This window comes from Microplitis mediator, chromosome 5, assembly GCF_029852145.1.
Source record: "Microplitis mediator isolate UGA2020A chromosome 5, iyMicMedi2.1, whole genome shotgun sequence".
NCBI lineage: Eukaryota > Metazoa > Arthropoda > Insecta > Hymenoptera > Braconidae > Microplitis > Microplitis mediator.
In genome coordinates this window covers 27540128-27562376 of record NC_079973.1, presented here as the reverse complement: position 1 = coordinate 27562376, position 22249 = coordinate 27540128, and the positions used below count along the sequence as shown (strand labels likewise).

The 22249-nt window shown below is 30.6% G+C and overlaps 1 protein-coding gene across 3 annotated transcripts; it reads left to right on the top strand.

Moving 5' to 3' along the window:
- Nucleotides 1-381: 381 nt before the first annotated feature.
- On the top strand, nt 382-22087 carry LOC130668861 (uncharacterized). 3 transcript variants are annotated; one of them, XM_057471355.1, is made up of 14 exons: nt 382-741; nt 1542-1640; nt 9409-9573; nt 13603-13739; nt 14125-14413; nt 14496-14782; nt 14853-15200; nt 15278-15687; nt 15762-15998; nt 16161-16340; nt 16510-16657; nt 17266-17535; nt 17608-17954; nt 18020-22087. In XM_057471355.1, exons 3-14 carry the CDS (start codon nt 9411-9413, stop codon nt 18369-18371), a joined length of 3168 nt encoding a protein of 1055 aa, XP_057327338.1. In that variant the 5' UTR covers nt 382-741; nt 1542-1640; nt 9409-9410; the 3' UTR covers nt 18372-22087. The 3 variants fall into 3 exon arrangements, with proteins under 3 accessions (XP_057327338.1, XP_057327340.1, XP_057327341.1); XM_057471357.1 differs by lacking the exon at nt 1542-1640; XM_057471358.1 differs by lacking the exons at nt 382-741; nt 1542-1640; nt 9409-9573 and having other exon boundaries at nt 13691-13739; nt 14105-14413.
- Nucleotides 22088-22249: the final 162 nt, after the last annotated feature.

The following is a 22249-nucleotide window of genomic DNA, read 5'->3' as shown; positions in this document are numbered from 1 at the left end:
CGATGTGTTCTCAAATGCCGTAGGAATAAAAAACAGTAAGCGCATGCTGGCTGACTGAATGATGAGATTAAGCTGATTTTTTTTTCTTTTTTTTCTACAGAAAATGTAAAATTGGTTGATGTTTAGCATCGAGATTGTGATGGGCATGATAATCACATAATATTGTTACACTGAGAGATGAGATGCTGTCAGTGAAGTAGATTGGTCAGCAGATGATACAACCGGGTATAATAAATGCGTTTGTCATATACATATATATAGCTTTAACATGGTGTATAGTAAAAGAAGCTTCGATTTTTAGGTAGCATCACTGCGCACAGTGATCAATATAGAGTGTGGAGCAGAGAAAAGCACAGTAGTAGAGTAGTAGAGTAGTAGAGGGTAGTAGAGGGTAGTAGTGGTGGTCGCTCCAGGTAGTTATCGGTGCTTTTGCGCGGAACGATCACTACAACAGCTCTGGCGGCAGCAGCAGTACAGGGTTGCGAGGGGTTGATGTTGCTGCTGCTGGTGGTGCTGCTGCTGATGGTGGTAACTCGCTGATGGCGGGGGTGAACATTCGAGGAGACTTGGTTGAGGAACGGAGCTCAGTGAGACCCGCGTCGCGATAGCGTACACTACCGCGCACATTCCGACCATAGCAAACTAGGTCAAGCTCACTGCCGCTTCTGCACGGCTCGCTCTCGCAGTCGCATCACAGCCAGCCGTGCAGGAGCGCCCTTACGCTCCTTCCTTCTTTTAACTGTACGTATTTTTTTATAACCGAGGTTTATCATACGACAAATACACTCACTGATATATATATATTTAAATACCAACTAGTATTTTATTTATCAGTATCATAATTTTTTTATTTTTTATAAAATGACATATCAGTCAATATGGTACTTGTCTATTCTTTGTAGTTACTAGCTAAGTCAATACATATACATATATCATACTGTAAAAAACCACAATGTCGCATAAATATTATATCCGTGCAGATAAATAAATCCTCATTACATCCCTCTAGTGTATAAACTATTTGTGTCATAATAAGTATGCAGAGTTGGTTAATAATCTTGAGATTAACCTTCTACCTTCTACATCTACTAAAATTCACTCAATTTTATAAATAAACACCAATTAATTATCAGCAGTATTTTTTTATTTTCTCCCAATAGAAATGAACTATATAAATTGTTATTTCCACTGGTCAAACAATTTATGTACACGTGTGACTTTTATTTATTTCCCTTGATATTAAAAAATTTCTCCTTTAATATCACAGTTTTATTTTCTTTATCGTACTTTTTACTAAAAGAAAATTACCCCCAAGAACACTTTTAAGTTCAGTTTCTCATACGCAAAAGTATTTTTACCTTTTTAGTCCTTGGCCGTGAAATTAAACGCATTTGTAATTTCTACAGTTTTTCCAGACTCACAAAGTTTAAAATATATTTTTTTTTTTATATTTCGAGACAAGTATTTTCACTTTACGTAACTCCCTTACATGAGATATATATATATGTATATATATATATCATTATTTTTTATTTTTACAGCAAATGACAAGAATTTAAATGCACAATAATTAACCAGTATTAAAACTTAGAGATCTTTGAAATAATTACATCTTATAACTCCGTCACAGACAATCGAAAGTAAGTATTTTAACGTGGAAATTATTAAAACTAGATAACTAGATTCTTTTATTATTTTAATCTGTTTCCACAGTTTCATTAGTTTATGTTAAATATATACATAGATTTTTTTTATTAATCAGTAGATAGAAAAGTATATACTTGATAAATGTTTTGACTATATTTGCTATCATTAATGCATAATATAGATGCTTGAGAACATAAGAGTATAAATATATAATAATAATCATTTATTATTTAATCACAAAATTACATCATGTAATACATTTTACAGAGATTATAATATCTCGCTACATGAGTTATTAGTGTTGATAGTTATTAATTTTAAGCCCATAAAATTATTATTATAACAGAAAAAATAATATCGTTAGTTTTCGCACAGGCTATAATGTTGTTTATGAATTATTTAAAAGTTTTTTTTTTTTAACTACATATATATATAATTGACCCAGTACATAGTGTGCTGAAGAAATATCATTGTTGTAAAACTATTTAATGGAAAAAAAAAGTAGTCATGGATTCATATTTTTTTATTTAAAAAAAAAAAAAAGAACAACTCCTCGGAATGAGTGATGTTTAAAAAAATTTTAAATATTTAATTTATTCATATTAAATTATTTTAGATGTTAGTTAATGAAATACTCGAGCACAACCGTACACGCGATAAAATTAAATTACGTTAATATTTGCTCGCGGTCGGTAACGCGTCATCTCAAGTTTTTATTTAACTTTAAATCTTTAAAGAACCATCTCTTTTAAGAGCAACGCTGTGTAACTACTCTTGGTTTTCAACTACTTTGTCCTATTTTTTGATGCGCGTAAAATATCACTATATATATATATATCTTTTTTTTCGGATGGTATATATAACATGTATATAATACGTGCGCTCAGATAAATTAAAAATATGTCTGTGCCATTTTATAAATCAACTTGTACGAAAAGCAAACAGAGGATAAATAATATTTACTTGATGATAAGTGTTTATACACTGGAAAATAACATGTTTATTTCATAACTATTACTATTGCTATTAATTAATTTAACTTGGGTTATCATCGTAATCTATCGGTTATCCTATCAACCTAATATAACATTGGGATGAAATTGACAAAATTAAATTTAAGAAACTTTTATTTACAACAAAACCGAATGAAACGGGCATAAAAAATGTATAAGTAATGTATTGAATATTAAAATTGTAGATATAACATAGAGCAATTTTAAAATATTTATTTCACTCAATCGTCTGCAATTAATCGTCAATGGCAAAACTAAAAGATTATAACTCAAATATTTGAGCTGAGTGTCGGGTGAATTTACTCATCGAATATTTACATATACAATATACAAGAGCTCGAGCACTGATAAATATATATATAGATATATTATATTTACCCATTGATACAAGTCCAGTATTTGTCAAATACATAAATTCTTGATGCGTAAGTGCACGTAAAAAATAATAATGGATTATATTTAAAAGATGTGAATAATAAAGATGATAATATTTATTGGGGATTTGAAATAACGGGGAAAAAGTAATTAATCAAGGATTACTGTAGGAGAAGATGAGAACATGTTGGTTCACGTATAGGTGGTAGCTGGTAGCTAGTAGCTGGTAGCTGGTAGGACGAATCCGATATGTCCGTCAACCAAACAACCACATAGATATGCATTATGCATAGTTGAATGATCGTATCGGCAATCGGCGGTAGTTTGATCATATCATGGTGGACATACGTTAACCCCCAGAGGTGTTTCATACTTGTACTCTAACCAATCATTATATATCTATATATCCCACAATACACTACCAATAAAAATCATCTTTCATTTTTATATCCATTATAAATTTTAAATTAAATAACCACATAATATTATTTTTATATAGAAATTGGCGAGAGAAAAAAAAAAATAAATCGATAGGTTATTAATTGTTATTAGAACGTAAGGAATATGATAGACTTGAGGTGAGCTAAAAGCTAAAGCTTTGTTATCAAGTAGTGGATAAAAATAATAATATTAATAATATATATTGGACGTTATGAATATTATATTACGGATATTAATAATAATAAATTACCAGGAATTAAAACAAAATTTAAAGTTAGTGAATAAAGTTTTATTTTATAAAACTAAAGGATTTATTCGTTAAATTCTTATATAAGTATATTAACTTTGAACAATCGATTAGTATATACTTCCTTGCATGCACAATACTCGTACAACTTTTAAAAATCATCAGCATACAAAAACTTTAAAATACAATATTAAAGTTAAATTATTTTATATCGATGAAAAAAAGATAAAAATATTAAAATGGTAAATACGAATAAATAAGATGAAGATATTAAATATTAAAAATCATTAAATATATATAAAATAGTGATGGCGATGGTTATAAAAGACGACGGCTGTCCAATTAAACCCGTCGCCGTCGTCACCGTTACCACCGCCACTGCCACCGCCACTGCCACCTTACTCTCTTGTTCATTATCATCGCGTGCCTGAGAGCTAGATAGCTAGATAGCGTTTCCGCAAAGGCAAAAAAGCTCTATGCCGCATCGCGCTACTTTTACTCTCACCAATCACAATTAATGAGGTCTTTGAACTTAAATTATTTTAACGATTACAATTAATAGTACATTAATATCAAAATTTATTTTTTAACAAATTCGTATATACTATTGATGTCAAGGGACATGATTGATTAGTTTAAATAACCAAAAGTTTCATCAACAGACAATAACATATAAAACAAAATTTAGTTGTTATACAAGTTATAAGTATATATTTTCACCTATGTCCCATTTAAATTTATAAATTCTTGCTATACTGAGGAAACAATAACTTGTAGTCATTGTATATTTTCAAAGGCTATTTTTATAGCTTGTGACCGTACACCATAAAGAAGAAAAAAAATCAATATTATATATGTAATTTTATAAAATATCTTGATTTTTCTACTCCATAACTTGTATATATGTATTATATATTTATTATAGAGGAAATGGGGGTAAAGTTACTGAGGAAGACAGGAAGAGAGAGTTATTAAACCGGCTTAAGAGTTGTTATAAAAAGTTTGATTAAAAAATTTGTTTTTAATTTTATTTCTTAATAACTCAGAACGTGATTGATTTATTTTCAAATTTAAATAGACTAAAGTCTCGGTAAATATGCTCTCGACCCCAAGTTCACTTGAATAGATCTATTTGCTTTAAAGATCGTCCGACAAAATTTTTATTACACATATACTCAGCTTTCGTATGCTGCACATCCTGAAATAACTTTTTTAAATAATCATAAAAGATTACCAATACTTTTTTACGAGTAATTCAAAGCATACTGATTAAAATAACTTTTTATATTGATGAAAGTTTTCAATTTACATTACAGGAAATATCTCGAATAATAAAAAAAAAAATACAAAAGTATTTAACGTATACATCCACACACAGCAGAGCTCAAAAATACTATTATTAAAAGTATTTTATTGTTGCTGCTGATCAGCCACGAAGCATTACACATGATATATGTTGTGGATATAGTCGAGTGATATATATTATAAAAGAGTATTAAAGTGTGTAATTGGTTAAATAGTTAAACATTGTTAGGCAACAGAGCGTTAAAAAGACATAGTTATGGTAGATTGCTTGCAATATACTATTTCTATGATGTAGGTGTACATATATATATACATATAATGAAAAGTCTTTGAATTTACTGATGAGTAAAGTGAGTAACACTCAAGTATTGTTGACGAGTGCGGTACGCGACGCGGGCAAGTATTCACTCTCTCATTTAATAACAACTATATATAACATTTATAAGATCTCACGTCTCAAGTTTGAGTGTGTGTTATTTATACTATATAATAATAATAATATCTATTTACAAGCATCTTTCATAAATAATTATAATGTTATTAAAATAATATATTATCGGATTTTATTACACATCATTATTGATAATTTAATGGTATATTTATTTTAATTATAATTAAATACATTTAAAGATAAATATTACCATAATATACCTATATGTATATTAAAAATAAAAGAATGTAATAAAAGATATTTGATATAAAATTTATTTGAAATGAGAAATGTTTTAATGTGAAACTGTATGATGTGTATAAAGCGTCACAAGAGGATTCATAGTGTCTGAAGGGTACATAAAAAAAATTCCCGTCTCTGTAAATTTATTGGATTCCGAGACGTAAAACGTATGCGCATATTATTATTATATTCGTACAATTACGATATCTAGATATACCTAGTGAGTTGAGCGAATAAATGAGCAGAGCGAGTATAGTGAAGCAGAAAAAGTAACAGGAGTTTACATACTCTCAGCACATTTAATTCAAAAAAATTTACTGTATACCACCATATACAGTAAATGTAAATATCAAATTATATTACACGTGATATTATATGTGTTGTAATGTTTTTTTTCTTTTATTTTTTTTATTTTCCATTATTATACATAATACTTAGGGTGCATTTACTAGCATAATATACTTGCATGATTCTTTGCGTCGCCACTTGGTTCAACTCTTTTAGTATATAAAACTACTGCAGTAGTAGTAACACATGATCACAGACGACGATATCACACACAACGAACGCTGACGGCGCTTACTCTCGGTTATTTTTTTCACCCTGGATACTGCATACTGCATACTGCAGGGTGTAACCAACCTCTTGGTTCTCTTGGTGCTCTTACTCTCTCATTCTTTAACTATTTCTGATTCTCATCCTACTTGGTTTGTTCACAGCTTTAGATATCACGCTCACCCCTGCTCATCTATACAGAATTATATGAGCCAGCCACGTGTAAGCATTCGCACACAATCGCTTTACATTTTTCCTTCGAAAAACGTTAACACGGAAAAAATATATTTATAGTCTATTTAATAAATATTATATTAATATCCAATTTCATAAAAGTTATCAACCATAGATAATACATTTATTTAAGTCACCAACCTGATTTAAATTAAATGTCTGATAAATATTTACAAGATAAAAATTTTATCTTATTTATTTATTTATTAAAGACATAAAAAAAAGTTTTACGTCTGATATACATCCCATCGTTAAGTCACGAAAACCTGAGATTTAGTCATGTTAAAAAGTGTATACGTAAGTCTATAAACAACAAAAACAAAAAACAACAACAACAACAACAACATATATTTTTCGTGACACCAACATTAGAGATAAACTTGAGAAACTTTAACGTAAATTTTAAACTCCCAAGATACTTATTTTTTTATAAACTTGTTTACAAAATTTATGTATTTATAAATATATAAAGTTTAATAATCTGTATAAGTACATAATAGATTTAATTATAGGTTTATTTATCATAGATAGATAGATAGATAATCATTTTTATTTGACCCTTAAAGCCATAGCTCCCTAAGATCCATCAAATCAAACGATTATCTTTATATCTTTATAATTATTTTCATTATTTTACATTGTTAATTATGTTAATTAATTAAAAATTCGTTAAAATTTTTTGGCATGCACATATTAGAGTTTGTTGTGAGTAATCATATCTAATATTACCTCCACACAACGCAATTGACAGTAATTATAATTTATAACCAAACAATCATAGCAACAAATACGATAACAAGTTTAAATAAAATTTTTGTGTATACAGAAAAATGATGATGCAGCATGAGTGTGTTGTATCAAGTTGGATATCGAAAGTCTTAATACAAGTATAAAGGTTAACGTCTATTCCTCTATTCCTCTATTCACTGTAGATACTCAAGAGTTGAATGGCGCGCGCGGTAGTAGTATTGATCGAGTAAGCGAGCAAAAGTCTCATCCCTGAGTTGGTCCGCGAGCGTGCTGGACCACCACGGTACCCTTATAATATAAAAAATATATATAGAGATCCTCGTATGCTTTATAGTTTACCGCCAACAGTGAGCATTACGTCATTTAGTCATTTATATTGGACACTGGTCAGCGTAAAATTGACGAGAAAAATAATAAAAATTAAAAAAATAAAAATACCTGTCGCGATAGATAATTGAAAGTGATAGTTGGTGACATTTTCTCGAGTATTCAGTAACAGACTACTCGAATGATATACTCTACTCTATCTCTCGAGTTTTTTTGGTATATACTGGAACGTTGAGAGATGTAGGCATCGACTACCATACACTGACATATACTACTGGTGATATTTTGTCAGTGTGATGTACAATCGAGAAAAACTACTCGAAATAGTAACATCATTCCCATGTCACGTACTATATTTTACTGCAGGCACGTGAGAAATATATATATAGATCTTTTGTCAGACACAAGTACAAGCGAGCAGAACAAAAAAAAGCGGATGAAAGAATCAGCAGGCCGCTGGTACCTGGATAAAATACTTGGTCACATCTCAATTTATATTTTATACTTGTTTATTTGTTATCGAAGCATGTAACAATATCCTTGTTTATGCTTGTCCTAAAATATAGTATATTACATACCTAGGCCAGTAAAATAAGAAAAGTCTCAGAGCACATGTAATTGTTGGCCGAGGCGAAGCCGAGGCTGACAAACATGTGGTCTGAGGCTTTCTTTTTTACTGGCCAAGGTGCGTATACTATTTTTCTGCTCGACGAAGCCGGAAAGTTGCAACTTCGTTTAGGGCAGCGGCCCGAAAGTTGCCACTTTCCGGCCGGAGGGCAGAAAATACAAATTTCCCACGGAAAAAAAAAAAAATAAATAAAACGTGAAATAAAAAAAATTTAATTACATTTAGATGAGGATTCTTAAAAAGTCAACATGCGATATACACTCTTAGCAGTTGTTATTGCGCAAAGTTAAATAATTTTATAACTATCCATATACACATCAAACAGCTTTCGAGAGTACGTGTATAATACTTTTAAACTCATATTGCGAATACGCTGAGTGAAAGCAAACCACGAAATATTCCCAAAAGTATAGTAACAAATTAAAAAGGAAAATATAACTATACCACCTTAAACCATCTAACCGCTTTTAATGAATAACGTTATTAATTATAAACATGTAATTAATACCGTAATATTATATTTTTGTACCCAGGCTTTACTTAAGTCTGATTTTTTATTTTCCCAGATAATTGTAATACTTTTAAGATAATTTTGATTTTATTTATTTAAAAAAATTCGTTAATAATTTTGCCGGAACAAAAAAAAAATTATGCAACTAACTTTATTCGCGAATGCTTTAATTTCGCAATGCTGAATAAACGACAAATTTACCCCAGGCAAAAGAAAGAAAAAACCATGAGAAATTTTAATAGCAAAGTTAACAGGAAGTGAATTTCTTTAGTTGCCAGAGCGTATATACTGAAAATGCCAAAGGATTCTTCTAAATTAACGCCAATTGTATAACTTACTTTTTTTCATTTAATTTCTCCCATTTATTTATTTTTTTTTTGTTTAGTTTCTGTTGCTCTGTCGACTCATTTCTCAATATTTTATCCTCAGTGATTACAATAGTCGCGGTACTTATCCTTTGTTTACTTTACAAGTGAATGTGTACCGTTAATATGGTATACAATTTATCTTGTTATATGTGTATAGCAGCAACCCGACAACTTGTACCACTCAATTCTCGGTGATCCGTGATTGGATATTTTTCATGCACATAAATCATTCCTATCCCCGATTTAGTATAAATAGAAAAGTAAAAAAACAAAAAAAAAAACCAATAATAAACTAATAAAAATAATGAATTGACTTTTTTAATTATAATTACAGATATGTATTGGTTTTTGCGTATTACTATTTTAACAACTGCCACAGTATTTTGCTGCCGACAAAGTGAATTCCAATGCGGGAACGGAAGATGTATTACGCTCAATAAAGTATGCAATGCCTTGGACGACTGCGGCGACGGAAGCGATGAGCAACGAGCATGCTCCCGTAAGTATATTATATATCATTATTATTGTTATTCTTATCAGCTTTATTTATATATTTTATAATTTATTATATTTTCCAACAATTAAGTTTAAAAAGAAAATTAATTTTTTTTATTTTCTTTTATAAATTTAATAAATTACCGTTGAATGTCGAACAAAGGAGAAAAACTATGGATTAAGTCAGACTTTAGATCACATAAAAATAACTTTATAAAAGAGCATTAATTTATAAAATTATTTTATTTTAAAATAAGCATAGTAATATCAATAATATGTGTTTATGAAAGTATGGAAAAAAAATCAATCAGCGTTTTCTCTTATGTTTCTGTCTGCAGTAATTTAGTAAAAAGCTATGATAAACAGTACAGTGTGTTATCCACGTAGTTGTACACACTGCAAATGAAATATGTAGCCAACTCCAATAAGATCTATCTATATATAGTGGTTTGTTTATATATATATATACATAGGTACACATACGTGCAGGTATATAACTGATCAAATTTCTTGCAGCGGTTTTATATAAATTCACCGCACGTATAACCATCATTCTAGCATTCTAGCATTCTAGCATTCTAAGACATTCTAAGATATTCGCCTTTATGGCACGAGTACACGGCCAGTTAACCGCTATTATTGTGCTAGAAAACTCTACCGGCAACTCTTTTTTTACTTTATTGTTACTGCATAATCATTGATAATATACATCACAAAAAATAATAATAATAATAATAATCAAATTAGTCTCCTTTAACGACAATAATAAAAAAAAATTTGATCACCAATTATAATATTTATTTTATATTTTATTACTATTATCAAACCTCATATGTGATATCTGATATACTGATGCACATTATCAATGATTGCAATAATTGGTTCAATTTAAATATGATACCATTATATTATACACCAGAATAAAATTAACCCGAATAATTAATTGATAATTGAAAAAACAAATGGATATGACAGTTGATAAAATAATAAAATAAGAGAGGGATGGAAAAATATAAAAGTAAAGAGCATGTGCAGCTTGGTTGCACTTGGTTGAGTCGCGCGGATCACTATATATATGTATTAATATATATATATTTGTGTATGTGTGTGTATATGTACGTAAGGTTGCGGGCTGTGGGCAGACACAGCCAACTGGCCAAACGCCAGCCAGCGGCCAACATTTAGGTCATACTCTTTATACTACATACATATATCTATACTTTTATTCTCAATATAGTAAACTCTTGGGTGTATGGCCCGTCCACCCTCTTATACTATAGTATACTCTCTGTACTTTGTCTGGCACGTCTTCGGCAGAGCTCCACATTATAGCTCAGCACCACATAATCAAGAGCAACGTTTACACAGTGAGACGAGCCCACAATTATTCTGATAATGAAACAATATTTTAATTTGCCAATGTTATTTCTAACATTAGCGGTCTGAGATGAGTTACAGCATCTCACAGCGGCTTACAACACAGAATTAAGTAAAATAAATTCAATTTGTTAATGACAAATTTTTTTTTTCTTCTAATTTTAAAACATCTCTCTGTTATTTTGTTTGAAATTGGAAAAGTCTAGCTGGAATTCATTGGTATTTCGACTTTGTACGAGTAAGCTCTATATAGATATATATAAATATATATGTATTACAGATTTCATTAAAGCTTTCGTTGGATTTGTGCAATCACAGCACTTTTTTATCATACCTTTTTTTTTCTTTCTACTTTATCGAGATACTCGTGGAAATAATGCACGTACGGATAGAAAACGAATGACCAGGCGCAAAAAGTAAAGAAAAAAAAAATGACAGGGGGACTAGAGAAAAGATGAAACCGTGCACCCTCGATGAGGTACGTACAAGTAACCTGCTCGAAGGGTTGTCTCGTCGACCGCTTGAAATGAATACTATAGAAATTTTTTTCTCTTTTCTCTTTTCTCTTTTTTTTTGTTTTCAATCTTGACTACACCCTACTTGAACGCAGCAGGGTGCTATCGTGAGATATACATGCGTGAAAGAGACGGGTTTCTTTATGAGAGGTTTTCCCTCTTCTGTATATAAAATTCATCGCGCATTATATCATGTACTAATAATGAACCAAATATCAAATTCTTTTACTCATTGTACCTCAGCATAATTATTTTTCATCGTTAATTAAACCGTAATTTGAATAATAATAGAAATACGACTTAAAATTATTTCCTCTGAAAATAAGATAAATAAACCCATATAAGAAAAGGTTGAGTGTCCTCAGTAGTCGGGTTATACAAGTGTTTAAATTGTGTTTGATAAAGAAAAATAAAGTGCTTGGACACGAGGTATTCCCAAGTGGCTAAAGTCACATATCCGTCGGGTGAAACTTTATGTATATTTGAATTCGTCCCGTTGGTTATTAATACACTGGTTACACTATAACTATTTTTGGTGTTCATCTACATTATTATTCGCAAATAGTAATAAAAGTACATGTCATTTATCTCTCGTCTATTAAATTATTGTTTGCCGTACAGTTAAAGAGAAATTATATAATGAAATGTTGGGATAGATAAGAGAACGAAAACAAATGAAATTTAGTTACCAAGTGGTGAAACTAAATCACAAGTCAGACTCATCATAGTCAGCAGTAATATAACCGGCATTCAGTAGTTGAGTTATAATATCAATATTCCTATTATTTTCGTCAATCATATTAAATGTCAATATAATAATTAAAACATTTATAAATATAGGAAATAATGTGTCATGTTTAACAATTTATATTTTGACATTTTTTTTTTTTATAAAAATTTAACAACAGTAAATGACAAAGGTGACTTAAATGTTGGCACAAAAAAAATTATTATTTTAAACTATCGGAATTCAAAGGTCGCGAATAATGTCATCATCACAATAAGATTAAATTTATAAATGTTTATTATGTCAATCTGTGACTATAATATAATATTGTGTGAAAAATCAATAAGAGTATATATGTATATATAATATAGAAGCAATAGATAATTGGTCCTGAGTTGGCGCATCAACCAATTAGCCGTTTGTGAAACCCTGCACCACAGTAGGAGACTAGTAACTCTCCCCTCAGGGTTTTTATCGACAGCCACGTTCGCATAATCGGATAGTGCGATTCTCCTCACCCTACTCTAACTACTATACCAAAGTATACCATTCAGTCCAATAATTTCCCACAAAGAAATACCTTTTTGTTATAAATTATCCATATAATATTTAAAAAAAAGAGAGAGAGAGAGTTTAAGCCTCTAAAAATCTAAATTTTTTTTTTTTTTTTTTTTTTCAATTCTTGGCAAAATTTAAGATCTCAGCTTTAGGTGTAATAAAAAAGAATGCCGTAATTGAGAAATTATTACCATGATTATTATTGTATTGATGTCAATACATAAAAAAATAAAATAAAAAAAAATATAGATGTATATATTAATGAATAATTCAATTGACACGGCGGCGTTATGAATAAAATATCGTGATGGTGTAAACGGAGCAAATAGAAATGACAGAATAATGCAATGGAGAAATGGCCAAGCTACTGGTACATCACACTGGAAATGACGGGCATTGTAGGCTCGCGGTGGCATTCACTCGCCTAACAACCGCTCGCCATTCTCTCCCCTCTGCTCATACGATCACCAGCATGTCCGTCTCTCTATCTCTTTTACTCTTATGAAAACGGGTTTAGTTCCATAGAACCCTTTACCCGGCTTCTCCATTTCCTGTGATCTCAATCACTATATATATATATATATATATATATATATATATATATATATATATAAAATAGCTAGCCCTTGAATCTAATAGAATCAACTGCACGTGGATTATTCTGTGCTACACTGTAGAATCACCACCAACATACTCTCCAAACTTGTTATATGCTCTCAACCGTAAATCCTCGTCCTTGCGTAATAATAATAATAATAATAATAAAGGACTTTTATATACTGTATATATTTTATTATATATTAAGATAATAAATAAAATATAAATAGTGCATGTATATGTGTGATATTAATTACAGCTTGCAATAAAACTTATTACGGTGATGTGGGGAAAACTTACTACCTCGAACTCCATCGACCCAAAGAGGACAAAGTACCTTACTTCTGCAAGCTCACATTCAATGCTGTCGGTGGTAACTTTGGGGACATTGTTCAGGTAATGCCTACATATATGCTTCTCTCGCCTAGAATACATTGAATGCCAAAGATAGATTGCTTGAAACTAGGAATTTTTAATAATCTACTCTCAGTGATAGTGTTGCGAGCAATTTTTCTTATTCCTCTTGGAATATGTCGTGATAAAACTTTTATTTAAAATAAAAAAAAAAAAAAATTTGGCATATATTTTATTATATAGTTGACGTCAAGTGTGTATCAATCGTCATTCAACTGGAAACACTCCAGAAAACACCTATAAGTTATTATTATACCGGAAAATTTTCATAAATTTATTCTGTATATAATCATAATAATGATAAAAACAATATTAATAGTAATAATAGGTATATTATGTATTAATAGTGTTCGATGTTTGTCGTCAGCTGACTTTTGACAGTTTTACTCTTGGAAAATTCGTCTCTTTTACTGCGGAAGGATGTCCTGACGGATCACTGCAGATATCAGAAGCTCAGCGTCCCGACGTTGGCGGGTTGTGGTGTGGCACATCCTGGGGACCTGCAATTTACTACAGTGAAACGCCGATCGTCACCATTTCCCTCCGACTTTTTAGATTAAGCCAAGATCAAACGGGATTTAACTTTGACTTTCGTATGGCTTATAAGATGATCCGTAAATCAGACGCAGTAGTTCGATATGGAAATCCTTTTGTCGGTAATATTTTTATTTTCATTTACATTAATATTTAATCATCAAATAATAATAATAATAATAATAATAATAATAATAATAATAGGAATGACTCAAGTAACTCAACCGACAACAGCAGTGGAGCTGGAGCAACTCTCGACGGAATATTCAAATACAACAATGTTGATGTCGACATCGCCGCTAGTAGAAATGGTTGAACCCGAGCAGCAATCTAGAGATAGTAAACCAGTACCCGAACAACAATACCTCGGGGATCTAATTTCGGGTACATACTGCTCGCGGATATTTAGCGATTGCGATAAAAAAAAGTGTCGATTGCAGTCACCAAATTTTCCTGGTCTTTATCCACGTAATCTCACATGCTATTACGCTGTAAGTTTATTATAACATTATATATTATCTATAATAACAATAACAAAAACAAAAATAATGATAATAATAGGTACGACAACATGAAATTCCACCGGGAAAACATGCCCTTATAACTGTTCGACAACCACGAGGACAACTAATTGCTGTTCGAGCCCGGCCGGCCAGCCAAGCTGAGCCACCACCTCGAGAACTTCGTCTCTGGCAAGACTGCGATGTTGTACAAGACTACGTGACTATTTACGACGGCTACACTACTCGTGATCCGGTAATCCTTAAATTCTGCGGTGGAGGTGAACCCGTCCCTGAGGCTACCAGTAGCGGCGCTGAAATTCTTGTCGAGTTTACCACTTCACCATACGGCACCTTTCTTCATCCCACTCCACCACACTCGTTACATGGATTTCAACTTGAAGTTCAAGTACAATTATCATTTTATTTTACTTAAACTATTATTATTGCTATAAAATTAATTATATCAATTATTAATAACTACAGGTTAAGTTTGTTGATGCTGACTCTCCAACTTATGCAAAAAATAAACGATGTGAGTTTTGGCTAAAAGGTAATACTGGCGGAGTACTAACCTCACCAAGTCATACTTTACCGAGAAACACAACTTGTCTGTATCATTTGCGCGGAGCTGGACCAGTTGTACCAAGTCCTACACCACCGAGACCACTTCCGAAATTTCCCGAGACTCGGCCTGGAACTGTATGGAGAAAGCCTCCACCCAAACCACCACAACCCCAGTTCAGAGTTTGGCTTTCGATACTAAAGTTTCACATTGGAACAAACCCCACAGTTGTTCCTTCACAGAACGCTGCCTCTGACGACGATTGCAATACCACTCTCTTCGTTTGGGATGGAGAAATGATGCCTTTATCCGATTGCAATGATATATCTTGGTATTATAACAACTATTACTATTTTTATCATTATTATTATTATTATTATTTGTTTTTTAAAATTAAAATTTCAGTGAAAAAGAGAGATTGAGATATATGGAGAGAACAGGGGACTCTATAACGACAGTAGGTGCACGACCAGCCAGCAATACATCTCTATTAGCAAGATACTGTAAAGATCGAGTCCCTAAAACTTGTGACCACGCTATTTTACAAAATACCAGTCGACCCTGCTCACTTGTCGAGGGTTTTATTTCCTCTGGTAATAGCCTCACCATCGAGATACGTATGATTGAGTCTACAGCTCTCAGGTAACAATAAATTTAATCAATAATACGTTTTTTTTTTTTTTTTTTTTCTAGCCTACGCAATTTAAAACATTTTGCAAACTCAGACATCTTGCAAATAATCGTAGTAAATTTAAAATACCCATAAATACAAGATAAAAATAAAATTTTATTTATTTTTTCAAGGCCCGTAAATTTTCGTGCACTTTATGAGTTTGTGGATCTTCATCATGATGGTGAACCGTACGGCAGTGGACCGTGTTCACGGGTCTTTTACAGCAGAAATCGAGATCAGTACCCGGATCGGAAATTCCAAGCTCCGCGAAATATTTTTCTTTATGGCCGAGGGGGTACTAAAAATTTAAGGTAATAAATCACCTTTTTATTATTTATCACGAGATAAATAGATTATTCTGTCTATAAAAAGACTCTTTAAAACTCGATATTTGTAATAATAAGGTTATTTGCATGATAAAAGAATTTTTTTTTCCAACATTCAACAAATATTTATGAAAAATTATTCAACTTGTTTTAGCTGTGTGTATCGATTCGAGGGTGAACAGGATGAAGTTGTCAAACTACGATTCAATAAGCTTCTCAATGGGAATCGAACATGTCGCAGTGTGTCCAGTATTGACTATAATCGTTTTCTCTGTATTGGCTCCAGCAATTTCTCACTCAAGGCAATTTTATTATTTATTATTACATTATTAGTTATCACGCATTTGCTATTATATCATCATAATAAAAAAATAAATATAACTATGTGATCAATGATAAATAAGAGTGCATGCTGAAAATTATGAGAAAAAAAAAAAAAAAAAAAGAAAAAAAAAAAAGATCGATATGGTAAGAACACAGTAGGATGATGTATATCTGGTCTAACCTAGATGTGCAACGAGCTTTCGCGTAATATCCTGAACTGTCTGACACGAGCTATGTTTATATTATACAAGTTATATGTATTTGCGTGTGCATGTATATGATGTATATACCAGTTGCCATCAACACATTAACATCGTGTGTCTTTATTACTCTCAACATGAGTAGTAACTTGAATTCGTGATTAGAGTTAGTTCTCAACACCCTCTAGCACTATACTAAATTTAAGAAACGATCGATATTTATATGCAACTCTGATATGCCCGCATGGTTCTAGCTCTTGTTCTTGTTCTTGTTCTTGTTCTCGACTCGTCAGAGAATTACGTGGCTGAGAGATTTAACTAAAACTTGTACACATTATTAAATTTTTTAAATATGTATTATCTATTATTTTTATTATGATAAAAAGGTGATGGAACTGCCTTGGTTGAATGCGGCGCCAATTCAGCGAGACTGTCTCTGCTCTAATCGATCACTACCTATAAACATAAAATCACTGTCCCACGTTGTTGAGGTGCATTTTACGATCCACTCAATGAATGCTCTGGATGATTACAACAATATTTTCTTTGAGGGTGTTTGGGATTTCATAAAAGCCGTCCCGTGTCTTCAGAAGCGAAGAGTTCGTGGACCATCAGGGGAAATTAAATACGAATTACCCCTTACAAATGAAGACCAGGTTTCTATATTTCTTAATCTAATTGTAGATAATAATAATAATAATAATAATGATTATGTCTTTTATTTGAAGAAAAATTGCAAACACCATCCGTGGTTGATTGACCCAGGACCGGGACAATATCTGTACATAGAAACACATGGAATAGTGATGAATAGTAACAATAGCAGTGGTAAATGCTTAACCAGCAACCGTATTATCGTACACACAGGCGGAAATGTAAATGTTTCGGTCTGTCCTAAGCCTGAATCAGACTCAAGACATAATGTTGTCCAAGTGTTTAGCAAAGGTTGGTCTGTTGAGCATAAAACAATGATGCTAGCACCTCGTTTTGATCCAACCAGAACAATTGCCGTTGAATTTATTATGAATGAAGCTGATTCTTACTCTGTTACGTGGCTTGAACTAACCAAAAGATGGTAAATAATAAAATAATAATAATTTATAATTGATAATAATTGATAATATAATAATTATTTAATAGGCCATCATCAATAATGGCAATAGCTGAACTGGGAGAAAGTCTACCGCGTGATTGTGAGCAACGTTGTCCAGAATTGAATGCCTGTATAAATACATCATTGTGGTGTGACGGTACTTCTCACTGTCCGTCTGGTTACGATGAAGCACTTACTCACTGTTCAATGCTGTTGCGACTTCCTCCTTTACATTTGGCTATTGGTGCTTCAATACTTGTTACAATAATTGGCTCTGTGTGCTTTATCTTTTGGCGGTGTATTCGCCGAAAAGCGAACCGGTCAATTTCACAACATCGGCTTAAAAGTATATCATCAGAGACAGCTATTATTGGAGATGGAAAGGAAGTTATCTGCTGACAAAGCGACAGTTCTGTACGTTACGTCGAAGTTGACCGGGTTACCACTGTGTGACGATCGTTACGATCATCCTCACGATCCTCACCATTGACGCCATTGGTCTCTCTATGGCTCGTTCATTGCTCCTATTACTCCTTTGTGGGTCTGCCAAGGTGGTACGGACATGATGCCTTGTTAACACATAATTTAATGTTGTTATGGCTATTCAATGCCGTTCAAGTTATTATTATCCTCTATCCCTCGATTATAAAAAGTCCCACTCGCAATAAAAATAATAACTATAGAACGAGCTATAGTAACAATACTTTAAACTCGCTGTTACGTGCAGAGCTGGATAATAATCATTATTATTATTATTATTACTATTATAACTAATTAATTTTATTATCATATAATTAATTATTATATTACCGTGTACGTGGGAGTATGCATGCGTTCGACCGTATTCAATCTTTAGTTATCCCGTTTTAGTATTAAAATTATTATTATTATTATTATTATTGTTATTATGAATAATATTTATTATATTATAAAAAAAAAGGTGGTCGCATATAATCCACAGAATTTTTTAAACTACTCTGTTAATTCCACTGGGGTTAAAAAAATGTATATCTGTTGGAGTCAACACTTCTTGATGTGATTGTTTTATTATTTTTTTTTTTATTCTACTTCCCCGGGAATTCTCTCGATAACAATGACCACACGCTGCCAATATTTTATTGATCATTTCAACAAGAATGTAATTATTGTACAATATTTTCACATAACTTGAAATATATATATATATATATGTACCTATGAAATTATTTAAACCCGAATTAAAAAAAAAATCCGTTTGCGACCATTTAAAATAATAATAATAATGAAATAATTACGTGTGATTTTTAATCACATTTTTTAACGAGGACAATAACTTTATAAAGAATAAAATATGTCTTGAATCGAGAGATTTGCGTGGAAAAGTATAAGTATATAAATATGTATAAGAGTGTATCGAGTTGAAAGTGTTTAAAGATATGATGCATATAAGCGGGTTGATAATGATAATAATAAAATTACTCAAAGAAAATGTAGAAATTGAAAAAATTAAAAACTAAAAAATATATTATAATCATACACGTTCGATTGAAAATATTTGTATGAGTATAATTAAAATTTTTGTATGAATGTGCGCGTATACTGTCTGAATATGTACATAGATAATATATAGTAGTAAATAACAATTGAAATAACTACTTTGTGAAACACGATATAAATTTAGAATACTTATTTGGCATATTATATTAATTAAATGTATACCGACCAAATTCAATATATATAGATATAAGAATGTTGCATTACTTAACAAACAGAAAAATAAAATTTTAGGCATTGAAAGCATGCAAAAAAGTATTGAGGTAGAAAAGATTTAATAAGGAAATGAGTGTTAACTTTTTGAGTTAGAAATAATAATAATAATAACAATAATATACATATGTCATGTGAAATATGCATATATATATATATATATGTTATTTAGTTCGGAGCTGTGCTTCGAATTGTTACGCCGAGATTGACGTCAGCGTCGCGACGAGGGCACGCGGACAATCCAATCGATTTTTACGGCACAAGTGTGGAAACCAACCACATATATTGTAATAGACAAATATTGTAATATCAAATTTTTATTCCTCCGTATGTACACACACACACAAACACGAATTAAATCTCCATCACTCTTTATTCCACGTCTGATTTACGAAACTCCATTTTTTTTTTTTTATTTATAAGATGATATTGTAAATAGATATTAAAACTGTGTACTTTCGCGCATAGTAAAAATTCATACTGCAATATGCAAAAAAAAAAATGACTGAGTTACAATGATCATTATTAAAATAATAATTATTATTACTATTGACTATTCAGAATAACGAGAAAGTAATTATAAAAAGGGAATAGTAGTGTTGCGCACATACACCACGACAATAGTTAATAAATCAATGATAAATTCGGTCATTTAAAAGAAAGCCAATAATAATAAATATTAAAAAATAATAATTTAAAATAAATACACATACACATCCAGCTAGCCGCGGAAGCACAGCCATTATTTTCTTCGTCAGTGCGTGTATATAATAATTATAAGCATTTGCTTGTACACTTAAACTAAATTTGCATGTCAATACTCAACTACCGCCCAAATAATTATTTGACATCTGGAATCCTATTGAGTAATTATTTTTTTTAAAACTTCTTTATATTTTCCAATTGGCATTCGTTATTTTGTTCATTATTGACTATAATTTTGGGACCAATTCGAAATATCAATGAGTAAATGTTTAAAATATTAATTCTACTAATTCTCTTTCTCTCACTTAAAATTTATAACTTTATAGCCGCTTTTCATATTTTTATTCTTTTAATTATTAAAATCAAATAAAAAATTTTTGGGTGGTAATGAAACCAAAAGCACTACGAAAAGAGACCATCACACTGTTTATCTGTGCATTTCTATTGTTAAATTTTACAGTCGTATCTAATTATTACTATTTGCTACCTGCGAGTTAATTTTTGTTGTCGATACAACACTCATACATACAAATTTAATTATAGATATAATTCCATAGAAACGTATAGATATAATAGTTAAGAAACAAAAAAAATTTTTAAATATTTCACAGTATGTTGTTGTTAAACGGACGAAATATACATGAAAAAATTAAATAATAATGAATACTTGATTCGGTATTCGATAATACTCTGTAAATATCAATATCTCTATCAATTTTAAATGACGAAAAAAAAAAAAGATTCAAATCAGCGAAATTCTACTATGTAGATGATAAAGACGTTTCATTATTATTATTATTATTATTATTATTATTGTTACAAAATTCGATTGTAGAAATTGCATATCTCAAAATTGTTAAAAAAATTTTTTTTAAATATATATATAGAAAAAAAACAATTTTTTAAAATCACGTCGAAGCGAAAATAAAGCAATTTCTTTATACATTTAATTATAGTTAAAATTATTTATAAAATTTGTATTGTGTTATATTATGATATTGCAAGATTGAGTTTTACTGTCGAAAAGTTGAACTTAAAATTTATTAAAAATAATACTTACTAAGTAATTTATATTGCACGAATGTGCGAGTGGTCTCGACCATTTTTCAAGACTGCCGAAATACGTCATGTGTATTTTAACAATTATATGATGTATATATGTATTTATGTTTTTGTTATTATTTAAAATTTGTTTTTACTATTTAAATATTGATAATAAAATGAACTGTCATATTGGAATATTTTAAGTGCCATATTTTAAAATTTTAACATTCTGTAAAATTATCCGTTCGTCAGCATCATCGTAATTATAACAACTGTTTATCTTTGCAAAGTGCGGTTGGATAAAATAGTTAAAATATAGCTACTTAAACCTAATAAATCTCCATCAATAACTTTAATAGAGAGAATAAATTTTCGGATTAAATGCAAAAATCAACTCTTTTCGAGCCATAAGTCGACAATAACTTGTAGAGAAAAAAATATATATATTTCAACTAAACACGCACATTAATTACAATTTGAATAAAAACAAATCTAAAGCCAGGATATTTGCAAAGATAGATAATCAAAATAAAAATATTTAAATGTACCTCAACTTATATATAAGATGAACAGTAATTACTAATTGAAAAATTTTAATTATAATTCAGCATTAGAATTTGGTTTATTATCAACTGTTGAATATTTATGACAACATAAAATTTTAAATGAATTAATTCAAATATTATTTGTTCACTTTATTTACTTGTTTTTCCGTTTTTATAATATAATTCATCTTTTTTTTCTACTCCCTCTTCCGGGTTCTTATTATTATATTATAATTA